This window comes from Miniopterus natalensis, chromosome 14 (assembly GCF_054644295.1).
Source record: "Miniopterus natalensis isolate mMinNat1 chromosome 14, mMinNat1.hap1, whole genome shotgun sequence".
NCBI classification, from domain to species: domain Eukaryota; kingdom Metazoa; phylum Chordata; class Mammalia; order Chiroptera; family Miniopteridae; genus Miniopterus; species Miniopterus natalensis.
This window is the reverse complement of record NC_142094.1, coordinates 44,378,669-44,401,919: the sequence shown is the minus strand read 5'-3', so window position 1 is coordinate 44,401,919 and position 23,251 is coordinate 44,378,669. Positions and strand designations below refer to the sequence as shown.

The 23,251-nt window shown below is 47.6% G+C and overlaps 1 protein-coding gene across 2 annotated transcripts in view; it reads right to left on the bottom strand.

Moving 5' to 3' along the window:
- Positions 1–10,048: 10,048 nt before the first annotated feature.
- Positions 10,049–23,251, bottom strand: part of CNNM2 (cyclin and CBS domain divalent metal cation transport mediator 2) — a 90,536-nt gene continuing 77,333 nt past the window's right edge. The window contains exons 5-8 of one of the 2 annotated variants that reach the window (XM_016220008.2): positions 19,013–19,106; positions 15,835–15,900; positions 11,954–12,138; positions 10,049–11,057 (exon numbers count right to left, since the gene is read on the bottom strand). In XM_016220008.2, the coding sequence (XP_016075494.1) occupies positions 10,848–11,057; positions 11,954–12,138; positions 15,835–15,900; positions 19,013–19,106 (555 nt within the window). In that variant the 3' untranslated portion in view covers positions 10,049–10,847. The remainder of the gene's footprint in view (positions 11,058–11,953; positions 12,139–15,834; positions 15,901–19,012; positions 19,107–23,251) is intronic. The other variant, XM_016220009.2, reaches the window with a different exon arrangement.

The window sequence follows — 23,251 nt, the reverse complement described above, 5'->3', positions numbered from 1 at the left end:
TACTGTCTTGCTTTACATTTTAGAAATATGTTTATGGTCACCCCAGCTATTTACTCAAGATAGAGATGTTGCCTAGTTTACACATGGTCTTAAGTTTTCACAAAGCCAAAGAATTTCTGAATTGTTTTAACTACAGAGCTAACTTATAATAGTAAATTTACATACCTTCCCTTTTACAGCAAGGACTAGCATGAACAATTAGCTTTAATTTACCACACTTTTTGTATTGTTGTCCACATAAGAATTTATCAATGTAATAGTCTCTTTTTAGTCAGATGTCTCTCTGGCAGTGGGTCCAAAGACTGAGAAGTGCAAAACAATTAGAATCAGTAAGAATTCCACTGCTGGTTACAGCTTTCTTCGGGGCCACCAAAATACATTTTAAAGAGCTCAGATTCCATGAGAGTCTAAGATCCAGAACAGTGTTGCTTCGCTGTGTACTATTCTTGTTAGGAGAATGTGCTGGGGAGTAAGTGGTCCATAGGCAGGCACTCAGGGCAGCTGCAGTTAGGCTTGTTAAAACATGAATGCGAGTGTCTCTTGCCAGTAGTTAAAGGAAGCTGAACTTAAAAAGTATAATCTTCCCTCCCCCCTTTTTTAAAACCTGAGGCATTTTAGACTGTGAGAAGACAGATCTCCCAACTCTTTTCAGAATTTCTTTCCTGGTATTTAAAAAACACCACTTATGTTCAGGCTTTGTAAAAGTACCAGGTACCACTTTTTGGGTGCTAGACTGAACTCCCAATCTTAGGGCATGTATAGGCTAACAGGGGCCCTGACACAGCCAGCAGCTCGTCAGGAACAGCACACTCCAGCCCTGCTAGGTTTCCTCCGCAAGAAGACTTGCCCCAGGTACTCATCTCTACAAAGATGGTCAGTTAAAGCTCAGATGGTGTATTCAGAAAAGTCCATTAGAGCCAAGAAAGTTGTGTTCTGTTTAGACCTTAGATGTTCTACCATATTCATAGTTCTGCTGAGACCTAAAATAAGAAAGCAGGCCCTCAAGCTACCCTTTTAAAGATGCTTTTAGAAGTGGTTCTTAGTAGAACTAGAATAACTTAGAGCTACAAATCCTTTAGTCATGTTTGTATTGTTTTTAAGCAACCACTTTAAAGCCACTTGCAGTGACATGTCAGATTTAAAAGTACTTTGTCCATGTTTAGATATTTCTAAATCTGATTTATTTATTTAAGAAATATTTTGTCAACAAGTTTAAAGCCTTGCAATTTTTCCAAGGCTGCCAACAGCATTTAAAAATACTCTGCTGATTCACCACAAATAGCCTGAGACAGACAACTGCATATCTAAGTCTGCATTAGGATAGGAGCCTTGTCCACATTCCATGTTATGGAAACTATTTAATCTTTCTTCGATGGTGGGAAAATGGTAACTATAATCTAGCTATTGCCTGTAGTTACTGGCCCAATTCCTCACTTGGTTTAGTAGTTTATGTCTCAATACTTAGGTTTCTCATGACATTCTTTCTTGGTGACTCGAGTCCAGAGCTCTTAAAGTTTTTCCTCAAATGGAACAATTTCAAATGATATGCAACTTTAAGAGGCCCTGATAATGAATTCTTAACCATGGAGCTACCTAAGCAGCCTTGAAAACAGAAGAAAAATAGTGCAGTACCACCAACAAGCAGAGGACACGCACACGCACAGCACCCAGGAAGCAGAGCTGGGTGACCTAGAGTAACTCCTGGCGTCCCACCCTCGCCTCCACTAACAGGAGCAGCGTTCCACACTGTTCTCACTGCCGAGTATGTAGGAATAGCAGAAAACACATCATAAAAGAATGGCCTTGTTTACGGAATGAACAAGGCAACTCTTCTACTTAACCTGATTGCCTCAACCATGTTTCCCCAAACTTGGGCACAGTATCTTCACTCCAAGGCCACAACCATCTGGCTTATTTCAACAAAGGTATGTAGTTTCAAAAATGAAATATACACAGTGGTTAAATCTGTCTGAAGAGCTTTAACACAAGACGTACTCCCAATTAAACACAGAACATTTCATCTCAAGCTTGCTGACTCTGGTACTGCAAGCCTAAGTAATCTGTATTTACCAACTTTATGTTTCTTACCACAAAATAAGATACCCTTTGTTCCATTTTATTACTAGAAGGTGGATTAGACAGATTGCTTTGTGAACCAAAGGTACAAGTATGTCCCCAAATGCTTGCTCTCCCCAAAGTCATATCTAGCCAGGGCTATACACAAGGCCTGAAGAGCCTGGGCCAAGATAAACCCCCACACACGGAGCCTAAGCGGCCAAGTGCTCGTTCTTCCCATGAAAGCAATAGTCCTCAAGTCTCAAGTTCCTGGATCCTGAGAAAGAAGATTTGCCAACCAGACCTTCCCAGCAAAGAAAAATGTTCATTAACTGTCCAGTCTTTCTGGAGAGAAGAGTCTCACCAGAGGTCATCTGAATTGTGGGTGTGGGTATCCTGAAGCAAGTACCTTCATGTTTGGACTCATCGCCCTCAAAGTACTGATGTAACAGAATTGTAGGAGAGAAGCTGCTCAATCTAGAAATTACTGCCTTGTGTTGGCCTACTGTTTGCTTCACAGTGATGATGCTGACAGGAAAGCATTTTAACAAATAATTCTGGCAACTGAACCCTCCCAGTATCCTTAGGCCTCACGATCACCCACCAGGGGAGGAGATGGCATGCCCCAGAATGTCACAGAGAAAAGGGCCCTACAACATTCCTTTGTTCTGAGATTTCTTGAAAGGAAGAGCACAGATGTGAAGATCTTGGAGGGGAAATGATAAAAGTTACACAAAGAAAGCAAGCTTACTAGCCAACATAATTCAACTTATTTTTTAAAATGTGTTTTTATTCATATCAGGGAGGGAGGGAGAGAGAAACATCAATGATGAGACTCATTGGTTGGCTGCCTCCTGCATGGTCCCCCTACTGGGGATCGAGTCCAAAACCCAGGCATGTGCCATGAATCAAACCGTGACCTCCTGGTTCATGGGTAGACCCTCAACCACTGAGCCACACCGACTTTAATAAGGAATCACCTATATTAAATTGAATTACCTTCAGAAAGGATACAATAAGTTTTCAGAAATCAACCTGAAGCTATGAAAAGGTCATTCAGTCTGTACACTCTCTGCGAGATCCTCCAGGAACTGTGTCCTCAGAAGTGCTGAGCTAAGACATCCTGGGGAGTACAATTTGTTATATGAAACTGAAACCCCAGAGCTTTTTTCACAGTAAAGCTTGGAAGTGAACCGTGGGTACTCCACGGATGTAGACAGAAAACTTAGGCAAATCTCATCTCACAGGAAAATTCGCCTGTTTTCCTTGGAGAGTTTCCTGATTTGAGCTGAGCGCTCATTGAGACAAAGTGGGTAAAGTAAGAGCGATCAGCTGGGTGTGGGTGCGCTGGCGACGTCACTCCTTCCCTGGCCGGCTGGCTTCCTGCTCTGCTCCTAAGGAAAGCAGACAGGCTCTGAGAAGGTGACGCTTCACGGAAACTCAGGTCCACCTTCTCAGAGAAATCGGGGACAGTGATGGGAGGTGGGCTGGCGGTTAGGTCAGGCAGTGTCTTGAGCCAGTCTTTACGGAATGTCTTCATCCACAGGGTAAGTGTAAGGAAGATAGACCACAAATGCCATAAATGACAATGGTGGGGGAAATAAGGGACCAGACATCAAGGGGCTCAGTTCTCAGAGCTCAGTCCTCTTTGGAAAGTAGAGACGACGAGTGGAGGAAGTAAGGATCCCAAAGAGATGTGGTCTAGAAATGGGTCACCTGTGAACCATGACCAGAAGCTCTTCAGGGTCTGGTGACATCCGTGAGGAGGGGAAGGAGGGCTAGAAGCCTTGGAAAGAAGTGGGAGAGGCCGTGGACCACACACTGGGTGCCCGAGGAGTGCACGCGGCTGAATCCTGGCGCGCGCCCAGCCCTGCCCGCCCAGCCCTTCTCCCCGGGCTTTGTGCGGCAGAGGCCCCACAGCCGTTTTCATCTGCGAGAGCCAGTTGAGAGGCTTGAATGAGGTCCTCTGCCTGGCCTAGGCAAAAACAGCTTAGATATTTGCCCAGCTGAAATGTGTTACTGGTGACTGAGCAGCAGATTTCTTGGGCAAATTTGGATACCCTCAGTGTCCTGACCTAAAACTGATGGGGGACAGGTTACAGTCCTTGCAAAGGAACACGCCCTGGCATTGGCTGTACCAGGTTGCACATTGGAGGCACAGTTCTAGCACCCACTTCTCTTTTAACATGTGACTTTGTGATAAGATGTCCAAAGGAAACGCCCTGCTGTGTTACCATGCTGACAGCTGATTTCCAACTTTCCCACCAGTAAAGCCAAGCAAGTGGGCAGGGCACCCAGGCTGGTGTTGCATAGATGAAAGGGGAAAGAGGGAACACACACCTGCTAGAAGGGTGAACAGAAAATCATTTATCTAAATAGAATAGAAATGAACAAAAACCTTTTAAAACAATCACAAAATTTACAAAATAAATTGGTACAAAATAAATAGGAGAGATTGTAAATCTACAACATTTGAGTTATAAAATGCATTCATTATGACAATCCGCTCATAAAACCTATACATGTCACTTGTGCTTTAGGTTTATGTACACAGCTCTGAATACTGTGTTCAGAAAACTTCACTGCTAAAAAGCATGAAATGTACACTATGATACAGTGAGTAAAGGCTGAGGGGATGAAAATCAGAGCAGGGTCTTATTTGAGGGCCAAGGCAATGTCGGCATTGGGCCTCAAAACCAAGAAAAGGCATATTAGAAGCCCAGATGGGTAGGCAGCTTCCACGGTCCAGAGAGGGATTCTATAATCCAAGGGTGGGAACTAAGAGGCCATCACTGATGGAGGGCCAGGTTACTGCCCTGGCTTGGGAGGGAGGGAGGGAGGAAGGCTCTGGTCTCCCGGCCATGCTATATCACTACGTAGAGAATAGGCCCAGTCACCAGGAAACCACCTCTAAAGTGTTTCATGGAGGTACTTGAGAAGCCCTGCCACAGGTAGGAGATCTGCCTCCAGCCTCACCCCAAACACTGGTCATAGGAAAGAGATGGTCCCAATAAAAGGGGCCAGGGATGCTAGGACCAACGGAAGAGCAGCAACCTGTTTAAGATAAAACAAAAACAAAACTGCTGCCTTCTCATCCACTTTAAGGGACAGCAGAGCCCTAGGCTCCATGGGTGAAGGGCTCCAGAACACATCTCATTAGTCACAGACGATGTACTAACAGTAAAGGCATATGTACATAATAAATAATATAAAATAAAGCATATACATCTGTAGTTTAAAGGACTCCAGAAACAAGAAAGGCCAATGGCTGGACTGATCCACTCTACCTTCACAGTAGACCAGGCACAGCAGTAATAATCAGAAGCTAGGCTGGGGCACTCTGGGGAGTGAGTCCTGCAGCCTTCCCCACTCCTTTCTGCTCTGGAAGCCTGAGACCCGCTGTTTATACCCAAGGGGCCCAGGCCTCCATCAAAAAGGGAACCCAAACCCCACCAGGTCCACTTGATAGTTCTCTCCAGGGTGAATCTGAAGAGTCTGGCCCCAAAAGAATGACTTTCTGAGTGAATCCGTTAGTCGGATGTGGGTGGGCAAATGCCAGAAGATAACCTGCCGAGTGAGGCAAGACTACTCCCATTCTTCCAATTTGTTCACGTTTAATATGCCCCTAGGTATTAAAACTCGAAAACATGTATTCACTCAAGTCTTATAGTATGTACCGGCTCTGTGTACAGAGGAACCTTGGCATACAAATGCTTAGAACTTGACTCTTGTGCCACTAGAACCTTCATTTCCATGTTGCTTCAAGGATAGCCTGGTATTTCCCAGCAAAAGATATTTAAGACAATTCTAGTGAGATGATGTGAGTGGCTCTAGCACATACTGAGAGAGAGCGCACTTGAGCAGAGCCAACCACAAAGATCTAAGAAGAAAAGGTCCCCAGCCCAAGATGGTGGGAGGAAAGCTGCTGTAAGCTCCGCAGTTGCGATGACCTGCCATCTCCTCCCTCCTGTCCTCAGGGCTGACCAGACAGGGCAGAAGGAAAACCAGCAAGAAAGCATTCACTGCAGAAGGAATACCTGTTAGCCCTAGGGGATGAAGGCCCACTGTCACAGTCTTGGATGGTAACATCCCCAAGCTGGGCCTGGGTACACCACCCACCCTCAAACGGAGACATGAACCTCGGCTTAGAATTCTCTGAACTGTCCTCTCCCCTCCTATCAGCCCACTTGAATACAACAGAAATATGAAAAGAGAAAGATCTGGAAAAGGCCCTGAGGTATAAAAACTCACTGAGTAGTTTGCTCATTGATAAATTTGCATCAAAACTTTCTGAATTCCCAAATCACTTTCATACTGAACTTTCCAAGTCCCTCCTGCTTCTAAGTTAACCTACAACTGACCCAGATAACCTTGCTGGACAGAAGCACCACTAGCTCAGAACACAATGGAATGAAACCTGACCCAGGACAAGAGCCTGTGTCCGCAGTAGGAAAGCGGGCACAGTAGGAGGCCTCCACACCCTACACTGCCAGCCTTCGAGTTCTTACCCCTTGCAAGAGAAACCTGTCTCTGGGATCAAGGCTGAGGGGAGTTGTTCCCTCTGTCCCTGCCAACAGTGAGCTTGGGTCATCAGATGTGCACCAAGCCAACCCTCCCTGGTGGCCTCTTGCTTGAAATTTCAGGGAACAAGGTGAGCACTTCCTGTGCCAGCCTAGGTGAGTCCTCTGCCTGGGGTCACCCCGGGGAACACTGGAGGCATCTTGGTCTCCTGGCCCGGGAAAGGCAGAGATAGCCACAGATCCCTGGCTGGTTTTCAGATAACAGGGTTGGGTATTTTTGCTTTTGTTTCTGACCAGCCAGGACACAGGCTCAATCAGCTATAGCCTTCTTAGGTCTGCTTCTCAACCTGAGAGAATTTGAGAGCAGAAGTTCATGGTACCTGCTTAGTCCAAAACCTGTTGCTTCATTTCCTAGGGAAAATGCAATTCTACTTGTATCTGTCACTATTTTCCTCGACTTGAAAAAGTTGGCCCTTTAGTCGTATGGTCCTGGGGTTAGCACAGGTAAAAATATATTCACAGTAAATGTTCCTAGTAATAGTGTAGAGTTCTGCATTCATCATTTGCACACAAGTTCCTTGAAATAACAGTAGAAAAATGGTAAGATGCCCTACTCCCTCCCACTTGGGGAAGCCGACTACGACTACGTTGGCATGGGCACTGAGCTATCTCGGGAAGGGACGTGAGGAAGGAGGGAAGAACAGAGCTGAACAGGTGCCCTTTCAAATTCAAGCTCTGTAAGAATCAAGGCTTAAGCTAGTTGATTAGCACCCAATATCCAGGAACAAATCTTAAGGATTTGTTTTCCTAAGAGTTTAAATACATGATTTTGGACTTTCTTGATGAATATAAAACAGAGAAATAAAGGGAGAGAAGCTCTAAGGCAGTAGGAAAAAGCCACTTTCATTTACAGTGGTACCTCGGTTTTCGAATGTCTCCTCTGACAACCATTTTGGTTTTTGAACACGCCTCGGAAGTCGAACATTTCACGGCTTTTGCTGAGCTCAAGATCCTGAGGCCTGGCTGCCAGCTGTTGATCCCTCGGTTTTCCAACATTCCAGAACTCAAATGGTCTTCCAGAACGGATTACATTAGAAAACCAAGGTACCACTGTATAAAGAGAGAGCAGACAGTCCTGGGAACATCTGGATACTCAATCCAGTTCCATGTGGAACCTTTGGGACACCAGAGTGGCTGCTTAGGAAGAGGTTCTGCAGCAGGGGCCACAGAGGCCATGGAGAGAGAGAGGCCCTGAGTCTGACAACAAGGGCTCCAGCAGAATTCAGGACCCCAGGACCTGCATCTGCTACACAGCCCTCTACCCTCCACGCTTACAAAGCCAGCAGCCCCAGGAAAGGACGACCGACAACGATGCTAAGGACTGGCCACTACACATCGAGATCTGAACTCTTCGACAGTCCTTCTCTGCCTGACTCCCGTTTACTTTATAGACAGGAATTGCATAGACCTTCTAAGCCACGATCACTCTGCTGCCGCCCGGAGAAGCAGTGAGCCAGTGTTTCTCCTTCAACAGCCTGAAGTTAGTTTCCAGAGGGAAAGGGGCCTGGAAAAGAAATCTGGTCACTCAGACACTGTTATTTGGAGGGTCTCGAGCATTCCCCAAAGCAGATGTAACTATAGCCAAATGCTAGCCTTCATTCCTTTAGGGACCAGACAGGCGTTATTTTGTATTCTCTGCTGTTAGGAAGCAGTGTGGACAGTCAAAAGTAAAGAGTGGTTCACAGAAACATACAAACTCGGGAGGTTAAACTTTTGTCCGCTGGGCGCCCCACTGCAAAGCCACCCCTGCCAGCTCCTTTATAGAGAAGACAAAAAGCCACCACCTGAGCAGGTGAGACAGTACTGAGAAGTCATCTGTGTCTCCCTGAAGTCGAGGAGGCAGCAGCTGGAATCAATCCTTTCTCCACGGCCTGCACTCACTGAGCGTCAGGACTCAAGAAAGGAACAGGGGGGCTCTGAAAAAGATCTGACACGGTAACTGATGCCAGAGGCTCCTTCCAGTAGTAGCAAGGCACCCTGAGACGGGCTGTGGGGAGCAGATATGCCAGGACAGGCTGATGGGCCAAGATCCTGAAGGCCAGAGTCGCCTCGGCACGGCAGGCCAGGCTCCACCAGACCACAGGGGAGGCAAGTGCTGCCTGGGCCAAGAGAGTGCCATGGCTGTTGGGGAAGAAGCCTCCTCCCCTTGCAAGGCCCATCCATACTCCAGGGCACACTCATTTCTGCACACCCTACAGATAGTCCCAGTTCCTGTCGTCCTGAGGTTGTGCTCAGCTAGATGCATCTTAATAAACTGAGATTTAAATTCAGACAGATGTTTATAAAAAGACCTCCCCCCCATGGTGCATGTTCCATTAACATCAAGCTACATGGTGGACGCTCCATCCCATGGTGGCAGATTGGGTGCCAGCAGCAGGCCACTCAGCCCCTTAGGGGGCACCCCTGTGACCCTCCACCACGAGATGAGGCCAGTACTTCCCTCACTAGGACATGGCACCTTCTGAGGAAGACACTCCAGGACTGACACCCCAGAGGAAATACTCGCCAGTGTGCATATCACACTGGCACCACCAAACTGCTGGCCTGAAGACACGCCAGCACGTTGCTGGTTACCCCCCAAGCACAGCTCCCACCTGCAGCGCCAGCCGGGTGCGCACTCCTACCACGAGGAGGGAGAAGCCAACTGCTGCTAAGCCCCGGGGCTTCCCTTCATTCAGTGGGACCCAACGGAGACAATGCTGTCTTGGCTAGTGACTGGCTGCAGTGGGGACTGACATTGCTATACGGAAACTGGTCAGTAGGAATTCACTTCAGTGTAAGAATGTTGCCAACAAAATGCACATATCCCTTAGGCTAACACTTAAAACGCAGACAAGAGTTAAGAATTGAGGCACTCAGGGGATACCTCCTGACACTAATTTCTCTACACGTGATGAATTTGGTATTAAAATAAGACAGAGACACACATGAAATGGCCACAACACACATTTGGTTTCTGAATCCCTGTCCAGGGCCAAACTGACCCCGGCTGTACAGGCAGCCTCTCTGGCGTGGACCGCGTCTGAGGTGGGAGGCACAGAGGCCCCGGGGACACACACACACACACAGCCACGACCTGGCCCCACAGGCCCAGGGACACAAGGGAAGAGGGACAGTTGGCTCCCTGGAAAGCGGGGTGGGGCTGGCAGTCCCCAAAGTGCCCTCTTTTAAATATATAGGCTTAGAAACGCCTCTGGGGTGGAGCAAAGAGCGGGGGCTGGAAGGTCGGCTCTCGCCTGCCGATCACCCCCCCCAGGGCGGGGGCGGGGCCTGAGCTCCAGCCACGTGGTCACTCCCGGGAAGGTTTCCGTTTGGCATCTGTGTAGCAGCATCTCGGTTAAGGAGCGGGACAGGGAGGTGGGTGACGGCGCTCTGTAAGCTGGGGCCGGGAGGAGGTCCCAGGCTGTCGGAATGTCGGGGTGAAGTCACCTTGTTTCTTGCCAATGATAAACCATGGGCTTAAAATTCATTAACATTCATTTTGGTGATAAAAATTCCTTAAGAGTGGGGGCAAAATCACATTCCAAGCAAATGTTAAACCTTTCTGAGGGAAAGGGACACAGTTAAACATTAACTTAAAACAACACTGAGCTCAGAGAGGTGACTGCAGGTCCCCGTGCAGGCTCCACCCTGCAATGTCACAGACTTGGCAGGTCTGCAGCAACAGGGTTTTCTTCATTCATCCTTCAAGTTCGACAGCGACACCAGCTGGGGCATGGAGGAAGGGGGCCCCTCGCTGGGAGGGCCATGGAGGGCCAAGGGAGGGGCAAGTCCATCCTATTAGGGCCACATCATGGGTCACAGCAGAGTTCAGGCAGAACAACTTAAAACTCTGCAAAAGACACTTTTTTAAAACATGATCTCTTGAAAAAAATAAACCCCAACAATTTTCAACTTCATGCAAATCAAGGAAGGAGGAGAGTGAATAATAAAAGATACAGCTGAAAAAATAAACATGATTCTATTTGGGTGGAAGTTCATTTCCAAAATCTCGAACGCCACACCCCAGCTGTCGATCTCCAGCTCTAGTCTCCATTCCTGCCCTCGCCGACCTCCTCTGCTGCTTCCAGGAAGGGACAAAGTCTTTGGTCTCAGGATGTTGCAGGACGCAGCATGGCACACAAGCTCACACTAAGGGGGTTCACTGTCAGACAGAGGCAAGGCCACGGCCTGGCCCGGGCCTTGGGAGTGGGGGCGAGGGCCGCGCGCGCCCTAGATGGCGCCTTCGCTGTGTAGGCTGTGGTTGGCCTTGGTGTGCGTCACACAGTTCTGTTCATTGAGCAGGTTGGCCGTCTCGTCTGGCAACCCATCGTGCAGCTCCGTAAGAGTCAATTCAATTTTAGTGTTTTCACTGTCTGAAGACTGAGGAGTTTTGTCCATCCGGGATGCCATCAAGGCATTTTGGTATTGCTGTCTTGAGATCTGGGGCCAGAAGATGGTACAGAAAACAAACCAAGATAATGCTTAGTTTTAGGTTCTCGTCTGGACATCGTATTACACGTTAAGTCCCCCGAAAGGCCCCTAGTCGTTTTTCTAGGAGAAAGTCATCCTGGAGTACAAACAGCCACTTTTTTAATAAGAGAATATTTATTTAGAAAGTCACAGAGGTAGTAGGAGGGAGCTGTAGAAGGAATGGGCTCAGGAAGCAAGTTACAGAGGCAAAAGAAAGGCCCTGGGAGCTCAGGAGAGAGGAAGGTAAAGGTAACGGTTCCTGGAGGGGAGGGGAGGGGTAGGGGTAAGCCACGGGCATGATCCCAGGAGGAAGAGCTGCCAAACTGAGCCACTTTTTAAAGTCCAAGTTGACTCTGATTAACAAGTCAGCTTTTGCTGATTTAAGCCATTTCCAAATTTTGTCTCACAAAGACTAGAAAATGGAGCTAGGCTTCTATCAGCTAAAGCTGGCTCATTCTCCAAAGGACATCTTTATTTCAGACTAAGAAAAGAACCCCGTCTCCCAGGCAGAAGGTAAGTGGAGGGCTCTTCCCACTCCATCCTGGCCAGTCTTCCGAGTCTCCGACCTCTGCCCTTTCGGGGCCAACCAGAGCCACTGGAGCCCTGAGCTCATGAAGCCTTGTTGGAAAAGGTTGATTCTGTTCCTTAGCTCTCCAGCTCTCACCCCCGGACACAATGGCAACTCATTTGACAGAGCAAAGGAGATAAATGTTTTTCCCCACCTGAGTCTTGGGCACAGTAGTTGGAGGCAGGGCACCACAAAATGACAAGGGGAAGCTCAGTGGAGGGGCTGGGGAGCCAAACGGTGGGCTGTGGACTTGACCTTGAACTGCCAGGTCCAGCCAAGCAGCTCTCTCTGCTCTTACCTTAACAAACTGGAGATCAGAAAGGGCGCGCACTGAGTAATCAGGGATGTACACTTGAAGGAATGAAGAGTTGAGCTGATTATTGCTGCTCCCCAACGAAGGTGTGATTGCGTCCATCCGGTCACTTCGACTGAGCGAGTCTGAGTGATTCAAGCCACATGGGCGAGGAGGTGACTTGTTTTCACCTGGAAACGGGGGGGGGGAAAACCCAACCACCTTTTAAGTGAGGTAGAAATAAAAGAAGCTTTTAATTTTCCAAATAACAAAAAAGTAGTAATAAATAGACAGGTTTAATCAACTTATGCCAAACGCCTCAGCCATACAGCTCACCACGCAGACCTCCCACAGGAGCTGTGGCTTCCCATCAGCGAAGGGTCCCATTGAGATGAGCTGCTCAGGCCGTCCGTGTGAACGGACACGGTCCTCCCTGAGTCGCTGACAGCACAGACCCTGTGACGCACCCCTAGGTCAGGAGCATCGCCAAGTGCTACGAAATGCACAGGCCAAGGGGAAGCGAGGCCCAAGCCAGAAGCAAAAGCAAAGGACTCTTGAGGATGTTCAAGAATCAGTAGGTGCGCGGCCAGGCATGGCTCAGCGGTTGAGCATCGACCTAGGATCCTGGAGATCATGGTTCGATTCCCGGTCAGGGCACATGCCCAGGTTGCAGGCTTGATCCCCAGTTGGGGGCATACAGGAGGCAGCCGATCAATGACGACTCTTTCATCATTGATGTTTCAACTCTCTCTCCCTCTCCCTTCCTCTCTCTGAAATCAATAAAGATATATATGTATATAAAATAAAAAGAATCACTACGTGTTTTAAAGGGATCATACCCTACCTCCAATAAAATCCCCATCAGACAGCTGGGATATGTCTCAACACTAGGAGACACCAAACCCTTAAAAGGTTTGATTAAGTTACCTTAGGTGCTGGGTGATTCTTCAGTGAGACTGACAGTAAAAGGACAGTGAGGTGAGTCTAAGTGATACTGCTCTTAAAGGGAAGTTTACCACAGCTTCTGATATAAATTCCTTTAAAATAAGATCCACAGCTTCTTCCATTTTTGATTCCCAGTCAAATCTATCCCACAAATACTGACCAGGTGTCTTACACTGGACAGGTCCTGAATTACATCAGTTCTCCCATCTGATGGTTGGCTCCTCTTGGCAATGTATCCCTGACAGATGCGCCACAGAGGAGCTGGCCCCTGGCTGGTCCCACTCTTCAGCTACTGGAAAATCTGCCATCATGCCCATCAAAATCTGCCTCCACTCTATGGAGCTGAGTAACTTTCGGTCCCTTGCTACTTGAAATAGCCTTTAAAAGTTCAAAGATGGTATGTTCTCCTTAAATCTCTTCTCCAAATGAAGTGTTTCAACTCTTCTTCATCTCATGTGTTTTACCCCCTTAACCCCATCCTGACCACCATCTGAGACTTCATTCATAAATGTCCCTCCTAAAATGACACCCAGAACAAAACATGGCAAATACTCATGAACCAATTTTCCATTTTTAGGTCAAAATTTAACTCAAAGTAGCAGTTCCTCTTGTTGCTTCCACTTATGTTCTAAGAGAATGAAGCGAACTAATAACTGATCAGATGTTTTCTGTTCAGCAGAGCAGGACTTGGATCAGATACCCCAGCTTTGCAAAGCCTCGGATTCCTCACCTGTAAAAGGCAGATAGTAATAGTGCCCACCTTATGTGGTCTGAGGAATATTCAAAGTGAGGTAATGCAGAGAGTGCTCAGCATAGCACCTGACACCCATTAAGTACCCGATAAATGAGCCGGAGTAACATCATTACGTTCCTCCCCGTTAGCAGCCTCCAGACCTCCCCACCATGCGCCTGCCCTCGCCATAGGCCTGCCCTCGCCGTGCGCCTGCCCTCGCCGTGCGCCTGCCCTCGCCGTGCGCCTGCCCTCGCCGTGCGCCTTTCCTGCCTGCAGTCACCTCACCCAGCCCACAGATTCCAGTTCTTTGAAACAAGAGATCCCACTGTATCCCTGAGCTTTAGCCCCAAATCACATCACCATTTCTACAGAGACCTTCAAAATGTTGTTCACTTCTGTGTGTTACAACTTAAAAGTAATAAAAATGAAGCATTTAAAGGGCACTTTGCTTATTGACCAGACTTGTGTGTTGGCAGGTAGATGTTGAGGCCTGAGGCAGTACTTCCGAGTCCCCTGTCATTTTCTCCTCAGGAGGGTTTCGGGGCATTTTCTCTGGCAGTCGGCTTCCTCTCACCGGCTGCCTCTGCTGCTGTGAGGAGCCCTCTCCTTTGCCAGGGACCCAGTGCCCGGCCTCACAGCCACAGTCTGGAGGAGCGGACCAGCCTTCCCTCGACGTGCAGTGAGCTGTATGTATACTCACTGGAAGGGGAATAAAGGCTCCACGTGGCCTCCCCTAGTTCAGGTCACGCTTTGTTGCCAAATTTATGTGCCAAAATTGTAGACAATTATGAAAATAACTTTCAATTTTAATTCCTCATTATGCCTTCTCAGAACTGTTTTCTTTCTGCTTTTTGTCTTGGCTTTTTAAATTCATCCTACCTAGGAATCCCTTTTTTGCTAGTTAAGCTAGAAAGATACAATAAAGCAAGGTCCCCAGCCCTAGGCACCTGTGCAACGGGCTGGAAATCACTGGTTTAGTCCACCCATTTCTTAGGAGTCATGTTACACTCCTGCCAGCATCCCTGGGGCCTGGACCCACAAATGTGGTTTTCTGTTACGGCTCAGATGGAGCAGGCAGAGCTGAGAAATCTCTTAAGTTTTATGGGAAATATAAAAAACAGATGACACTTCCATGAGCTTCATCCAAAAGTCACTCTACTTCAGCTTCTATGACATTTTAAATAGGTGGCAGATGCCAGCAAATAAAATGGGGAGAGAAAAAAACATATACATATGCATAAATAATACTTATATGCATATATATGTGTGTGTACACATATATGTTTATGTACATACAGTCTGCCAACTGGTTTGATTCAAATAGCCTTATGAATAATCCCTTACCCCCAAATACCCCAAAGTTTTCAGAGCAAAGATCTGAGGGAACAGTTTCTATGACAAGTACTGCCTCCTCTGCCAAACATCAGCATTTTAGAGTTTTGCTGAAACTGGCTTATGAAACACAAATTTCATTAGTCAGATTTTTTAAAAACCTAAGCTGTATGGAACAAAATAAACAGAGAAAAGTTGTACTATCAAATAGGAAAGCCCAGCAGTTTTAATTAAAGAAAGATTAAGCCTTTGCCTTCGTTTTTAGCAGTTGGATATATGAGCCAGGCACAACCAACTCTCCTGCAGGGCAGTCACCAGCTGCTGGGTAGGAATGTGCACAGCACTGACTCCAAAACAGAGGGGAGACAGGAGCAGCGGGGCCACCTGCCTGACAGAGGGCAGAATACACGCAGCCCGTTCGCACGGATGCTGGAAGGACCAGAGAGGGAATGCTGCGGGTCACCAGGAAAGTTCACAGTCCCCCAGGCTTTCGGCTGTGCGTTCTGTAGAGGCATCCTCGGGTTTTGAGTCCTTGGGACCTCTGCCTCACACACCATGACTGCTGAGGTCAGAGAAAGAACCAAAGCAGCCGCCTTGGCTGCCCGGAAAAGCCAAGGTCAGCGTTGTGGTGGGACAGGCAAGGAACACTGACAGTCCACTGTCCCTTTCTGTGTTCATCACCGTTTGTGTCCCAAGATTCCCTCCCAGCATCCCAAACCCTTTCTGCATCAGTTGTGGGCCTACACGTTCCTGGACAGCTCACTATTAAGGCACAGAAACGTGGACTGCTAGAGCTTACAGACAAACCGAAGACGGCTTTTGTGGGGGTCCAGGGAGGCAATCAGAAGAATTATGAAAAGGAAACATGCAGAATTACCTGGAGAACCTGCTGCTAACAACTCTGTTCTGCTGACAACAAAGGTACGAGACAGGGACAAAGGAACTGAAAAATGGAGAAAAACAGGGTGAGACCATATCGAAAGGCAAGAAAGGAGATCTCTGCAATCAGGGGACAGGAGTGGATACCAGTCCTACAAATATGAGCCAGTGATTCCAGGAATGGAAAAGCCTATGTGACATTATATAAACAAAGAAAGGACAAACCGCTTTCCAGGAAGAGGAACACAAGGGGAGGCCGAAATCCTGTTCACATGCTTCTTTACTAACATAGAAATCTCGTAAGCCATTAATACCCAATTGGGTTACAGCTCAAAACGTGCTCTTCTTATGGACTTAAATCACAACTAGCTGCACAAAAGGAGAGCTCAATTAACCAACGGGTCCAAGAGCATGGCCCAGACTGCCTGGGCCAGCACCCCGATACTCATGCCCACACAGCCTACAGCATCCCAATCTGTGGCAAGCAATTGGATATTCAATTCATTTACATCCTTAATTAATCTGACTGTAATTTTGACTTGATACTTTGAATTGCTTTGGAATAGTTTTGAAATTTCAAAGTGTTAGGGCAAGTAAATAAAGAACGTCATGCACAGATCTCCTGGGAGTGGCAGAACACAGCCGTCCTCATCGCTGCTTTCTCAGACATCTGATCGAAAAGTCCAGTCAACACTGCCATGCTGGGCAGGGTCTTATTTTCTAGGCAGGGGTGCTTTTTTAAATTGAGGTATACTTGACATATAACTGGGCAGATCTTGATAACAGATTACTGTAGGATATTCCTAGGCAATCAAAATTAATAGAAATATTATCTTGAGATTACTGTACTAATTGCATCTCTCGAACATACAAAATCCCAAATCTGACCAGTATTCCCTTCCTTTCCGGCATTTCCAAACTAGGCAGGCAGCCCCTCCAGTCTTCTGTATGGAAGGAAGGCCTGCTCTTCACGGCCTTCTCTGAATGGGACTTACCCTTACGTGACTCCATAGTTCAGTATGAACTGGCCAGTATTTGCTTCAAGAACCAGTATTCAATAAAAATGTACAATGTGCTCTTCCAGCTTTTCTTTGTGTGTGTGTGTTTTTTAAATATGTCTTTATTGATTTCAGAGAGAGGAAAGGAGGGGAAGAGAGAGAAACATCAATGATGAGAGTCATTGATCGGCTGCCTCCTGCACGCTCCCGACTGGGGATGGAGCTCGCAACCCGGGCATGTGCCCTGACTGGGAATCGAACCTTGATCTCCAGGATCTTAGGTCGATGCTCAACCACTGAGCCACGCCAGCCAGGCTCCAGCTTTCTTTTCAAAATCACTTTATAAATCTGATTCTGTTCGCCTGGGCTAATTTGAGGTTTGTTGCCAATACTAGTGATAATCTCAACACCTGTTATACCAACATTTCCTCTTGTGTGTTGAAGGTGACAAAGCACGCATGAGGATCATCACATTCTAGTCTTTCAGCAATCACATGACATAACTTATAACCTTTTAATAATGAGGAAGCCAAAGGCCTTTCTCAAAGTCAGTCAACCTTAAATGATGGAACTGAGGATTTAACTCAGGTCTTCTCAGCCTGGTTATGAACCTCTCTGTCTCCTTACAAGCAGTGAAAACAGAAGATCACCTTCGAGTTTACAGGAGACACCAATTAAGTGGGGTTAGACAGGGTTGTGTTGACACTGGATATTGCTTGGCAGTTGACAATGGGGACACTGGCCTATGTGACTCAAAACCCTGCCCAGGGATAGTGAGAAGATACATCTGGGACAGGGGAGGTTTGGAAATGTGAGAGAATTCTTGACGTTTCCCTGGCTTTCTAACTGTACATCTCAGTCCCTGAGACATCATGTGGCACAGATGAGGACCAACACCACAAAAACAGACTTGTCTGCAGGTATCCCTCCTCCTTTGAGACTGGTTTTCAGAAGTGACAGTGTTTTTTTAGGACAGGCTATTTTTAAGTTTGAGGTTTGCAAAGTTGTTTCCTAGCACATCGTGTCATTTGACATTTGGCCACAAGGTGGCACTAAATCACCTCTGTTTACCTGCCTGCCCTGCTCTAGTCTGCATTAGAAACACACACACCACACACACACACACACACACACACACACGCGCGCGCGCCTGGCAAGCAAGCAATGCTAAGAGGGACCATTCAAATCCCACCCCAGAGGTGACCCAGGTATCTGTGTCCATATTCCTACTAGGACAGACACTACTTGCTGGCATCTTGTGCTCAGAGCACTTAACACCTGATGGCACACACCCCTAGCTGGATGACTCAACTGCCAGCTCTCTAGATAAGAGCTAGATATAGGCAATAAATATATATTAACAACCTCATTCATCTTCAGGAAAATGCAAATTGAAAAACCTCCAGAATAGCTGACATTTAAATGACTCAACAATACCAAGTGGTGGGTGCAGAGCAAAGAGGAACCCTCCTCAGTATAGGTACAAGTGTGAACTGCTGCAGCCACTTTGGAAAAGTGTTGGGCAGTAGCTACTAAAGCGGAAGATGCCCTCATGCCCTGTGACCCTGCAGTTCCACTCCTGGATACAGATCTGATAGAGGTGCACACATTCATCAAAAGACAGCTACAACAGTGTCCACAGCCACACAATCCACAGTAGCCCCACACAGGAAACTACCCCAATGTCCATTAGCAATGAAAAGAATAAATGTATCGCTGCACACCTGCACAACGGGACACTACACAGCAAGGAGAAGAGAGTATCGGCACTCCTGACAATACTGGGTGGAAGAAGCCAGATGCAATCGAATACATCCTGTGTAATTCCATCCATATAAAGTTCAAGAACAGGCAAAACTAGTCTATGCTCAGAAGTCAGACAGCGGTTAATTTGGGGGACAGTGGCTGAAAGGGCGTTTAGTGGCGGAGGGTCCTGTGGGGTCGAGGATGTTCTGTCTCTGACCTGGGTGTGGTTTACACCGGCATGTTCAGTTTGTGAAAATTCACAGAAGCATATACTTATGATTTGTGCAGGTGTTTTGTATACATGATATACTTCAATAAAAAGTTCAAGAAGTAAATAAACAGAGTTAGCTGGCCGGTAGAGAGAGGAAGGTGACCAGAGAAGAGCTGTTTCCTAAAGCATGGCCCTGCCCTCAGAGGCTGAAGGCAACTCACCTGGAGAGGCTGTAAGGGCCATTACACCATAGTAGGAAAAAGCACTGGCTTCAAACTTCATACCTTCTTTCCCAGCTTCTACTTCCACTTTCCCCTGTGAAAAGAAAAGGGGAACATTTTCAGTCCAAGTACATAAATTTACTATTTGCAAACTTAGGTAAGATTTGGTCCTTAGATTCTGTCTGAATTCCTTCCCCTACAATCCCAAGGAAGTAAAGCCTCTGATCACCTTCCCCCTTAGAGGAAAGGGTTCATTTGTCATAAATATGAAAACTAGGTTTGGCTGGGGATGCAGAGATGGCAGTGAAAGTGTGATGTTTCATTTCTCTTGTCCACTTAATATTTTCCCAGCACCCTTACTTGTGGATTCTGCAGGAGCCCTCCCGGTCATGACAAGGTGACGCTCTTACTCCGTCAGTGGGGCAAACACTGAGAAGATGCTTGCAGGTGGTCACCAAGCTGTCCTGCAGGAGCCCCAGTCGGAGCAGAGTCGGGGTCAAGGGTCAGCATGGTTTGTGGCCATGGAACAGAGAAGACTAAACTGGTTCCCAGGGGTGAACTCCTGTCTCACTAGTACAATGCCCTGACCAACCGCACAGATGTCCTGCGGGCCAGTCCCATTCTCCAGACTCCCCAGAGGCACTGCAACACCTGGTACTTTCTCCTCACTGTCTTGGAAAAGCATCTGAAGAAAGTCTCCTTCCATCAGGACAGAACCTCTCCTAGGGTTTTCCCTCTTCTTCCCTTTCTCTAAGTTGTCTACAACATCTCCTTCACTCCTATCAGCTCCCCTGGGACAGGCTGACTGTGCCTTCCTTACTCCCCCCTATAGCATTAGGGTCCACCATGATCCCTTTGTGGGAGACGCTCAATGTACATTCTGGGCTACTACAATGCCCTAGCAAATGAGCTGCATTTCTAGATTTCCAAGCCAAGGTTCAGAACGGCCCTGACTCTCAGTGACAGGGGACCTTTATGGTGTATCTTCTACGATGGGTGAACAAAAATTAAGGTACCATGTATGGAAGAGGAACTGTGTGGGCAATGCACAGCGCTTTAATTCACTTAATGCTCACAACTCTCTGAAGAAGACACAATTGCCCCCCTCTTATAAATCAGGAGTGGGGGGCTCAGAAAGATTAATCAAAGAATGAGCTCTTAACCTAGATACTACACTATGCCACCCACCAAGGCAAACTTTATTATTTGGGTCACTCCCTTCCCTATTTTTCTATACTAATTCCCAATTATGGAAGACCTTTCTCAAATCACTTCAGAAAACTATCTGTTGTCTCTCTTTTAGGTTCTTATAGCAATCCTTTTGCTGTAAGAAAGGAACTGAAAACTTCACCCATAATTAAAATCAACCTGCCCATAGGTGCTGAAAACCTGACCATGCAGGGTCCTAGAGCAGATGCTGTGGGAAGACAGTCCTTGACCTTGAAGAGCTTACAGTCCAGGAGGGAGGGGAGAGCACATGAAAATCAATGATACAAAGCAGCGAAGTTCTACATGAGGAAAAAGACAATAAGAATATAAAGAATTCAGCAAAAAAATTATAAAGATAATTTTATACAGGAAGGAAAAATCTAAGGAGGAGTAGGATTTGATTGAGCCAAGAGAAGGAACAGCATGAAGGAAGGTCGAGGGGGTGACGGCAGACTGCCAGGCCCGCTGGGTTTGCAGGAGAAGATGGGCTAGATGGGCTTGGAGAGCAGTTTGGAGAGCAGATGAGACTATGCGCTCCTTGAATGGCAGGCTGGTGAGGTCAGGTGCATGAGCAGAGGAACAGGTTTCAGGAAGATAAAGCCTAGACTTACACTAGAGTGGCAACCATAGGACTGGGAAAAGATCAGTATGGATAAGGAAAGGGCATAATTTGGTGAAACCATCAGAGAAAGAAGGGTAAGGGAGAGGGGGGGTTCAGGAATCACAACAGAAGTTGCTGTGAGTGAATGGAAAATGGGGCACCTTGAGAGGAGATGGGAAAGCGGGGAAGGGGCTGCGTCCATGATGGGGGCCAGGAGGAAAGGACACACTCCCTTTAAGAACAAGGCCATTTGCCCCGGCCAGTTGGCTCAGTGGTTAAAGCGTCAGCCCGCGGACTGAAGGTCCCAGGTTCAATTCCGGCCAAGGGCCCGTACCTCGGTTGCAGGCCCAATCCCCCGCCCTGTTTGGGGTGCCGTGGAGGCAACCAATCAATGCATCTCTCTCATCTCGACGTTTCTCTCTCTGTCTCCCTTCCACTCTCCCTGAAAAGCAATGGAAAAATATCCTTGGGTGAAGATAAATAAAAAAAATTGTTTTAAATAAAAAGGGGCGAGAAAGGCCTTTTGAAGAGTCCATCCAAAAGGCTGCAGTGAAGCCTGAAGGTCAGGAGAAAGGTCAGACCTGGAGATCTGAGAGTGGATAAGAGACAGTAAGCGGAAAGAGAAAAGGTGCAGCCCGTGACCAAGAGTAGGAGGAGAGGCAGAAACCAATACGGGACCAAAGGACAAGACAGACAAAAGTAGAGCTAGACAGCTGTGTTACCACAGAAACGAGGGGGGAAGAACCTCACACATAAAGGGAAGGTCAGAGTCATGGTGGCAGGAGCTGCTGGTGGCCCTCAGGAGTACTGTCCTGAAGAAATCAGACGGTGGGGGGGAAGGGAGAGCAGGCAGGAGAAAGCACAGGCAGCAGGTCCACAGGGAGAGAAATGGCCCGGGGGGGGGGGGGGGGGCGCCTGCGCTCCACTGAAGGCGGTTTAGGATCAGGGAATCCAGGGCGCACAGGAGGGCAATGAGGGGAGGAAGTATGGAGGGAGAAGAGGTGGTAACTGAGGGAGCGAAAGCCAAAGGCTGGCGGGAAAGGATGGGATGCAGGGCCAAGTGTCTGACCTCAGAGGAGGCAGGTCCCCTAAGAGAGGAGGGGAAGGAGGGGACAGTGGCTGCAGGACGGTCTCAGAACCTGGATTTCTGAGCAGGAAGTCGAGGAAGGGCCGAGTGCAACAGAGACTCACAATGACCCATCTGCAAGGAGTCCAGCTGACCTGGATAATTTGTTTGACGAGTTACAGGATCTTTTGTGTTCTGTGTCCCTGCAAATGTGTGTCAGTTCACAGTTCTTTTGTGATCTACTGTCAGAACCAGCAGGGCAATAGTAACTCCCCAAAACACACTGAATCCCAACGGGAAGGGCAGTTCCTGGGGAAGGAAGCACTCACGGCCCCCTGCTCGGAGCCTCTGCCCGGCAACCTCAAGAGCAGAGGCTCCCTTGCTGTGCACTGAAAACACCTGGGGATTTAAAAAGCAAACAACAAACCAAAACTGCTGTCTGGCTCCCTCTCCCAGGCATTCTGTGTTAACTAGTGTGGGTGCAGCCTGGGCAGCAGAACTTGAATAAAGCTCTGCGAGCGACTCCAGCAGGCAGGGGGGCCCGGGAGTCCTGCTTTAAGGCTGGGCGCGAACAACAGCGCCCCGGGCGCTCCAGAAACGCCCCAAAGTCGCAGCGGCTGTGAGTACACTGGTTACACACGGACAGCTGCACAAGGACTAACGCTGGAGGCTTTAGCCATTCCAGCTGGTCTCTCCTCTGGGGACGCCCGAGCAGGGCAGGGCAGCTACCTTCCCCCTGGGGTCCAGAGCCATCGAGCGACAAGGCCGAGACATGGGGCGGTGCCTAGAGCTTTGCATTCCAAGAACTAGTGAAACGTGGCTCTGTCCTCAACACTGGAGACAGAGAGAGGTTTCACCAACTTTTAGTTCATAACATAGATTTTAAAAAACACAGCTATCTGTTATCATCACTTCATAAAAGATCAGATGTTTTAACGCCAAAATATGTAATTTCAGAATAACTGACAGGTTTTTAAACTGCATACATATAGCTTTATGACCCTGCAACTGTCTTCATTTTTCTCACTGCCTCAAACCAGTGAACAGTTTGTCAGGTATGAGCATTAGGAACCACTGCACCAGACTAATTTTACTTCATAAACTGCAATAGATTAAAGGGTTCCCGAGGTTCTTTCAGCTCTAACATTCTATGACTCTACAACCCCCACACCGCCCAGCCCTGGATCCCTCTCTACATAAGTGAAGCTTTTCTGCAGGCAAGTTTTAGAAACATCCAGCATACACATCTTTTAGTCATATATGTGTGTTAACAGCTCCAAGAGTGACAGTTTTCAAGCAAACCTACCAGTATACAAAGTACCCCTCCCCCCATCCCAATGAGGAAATGGCTTGCCTGGCTCAA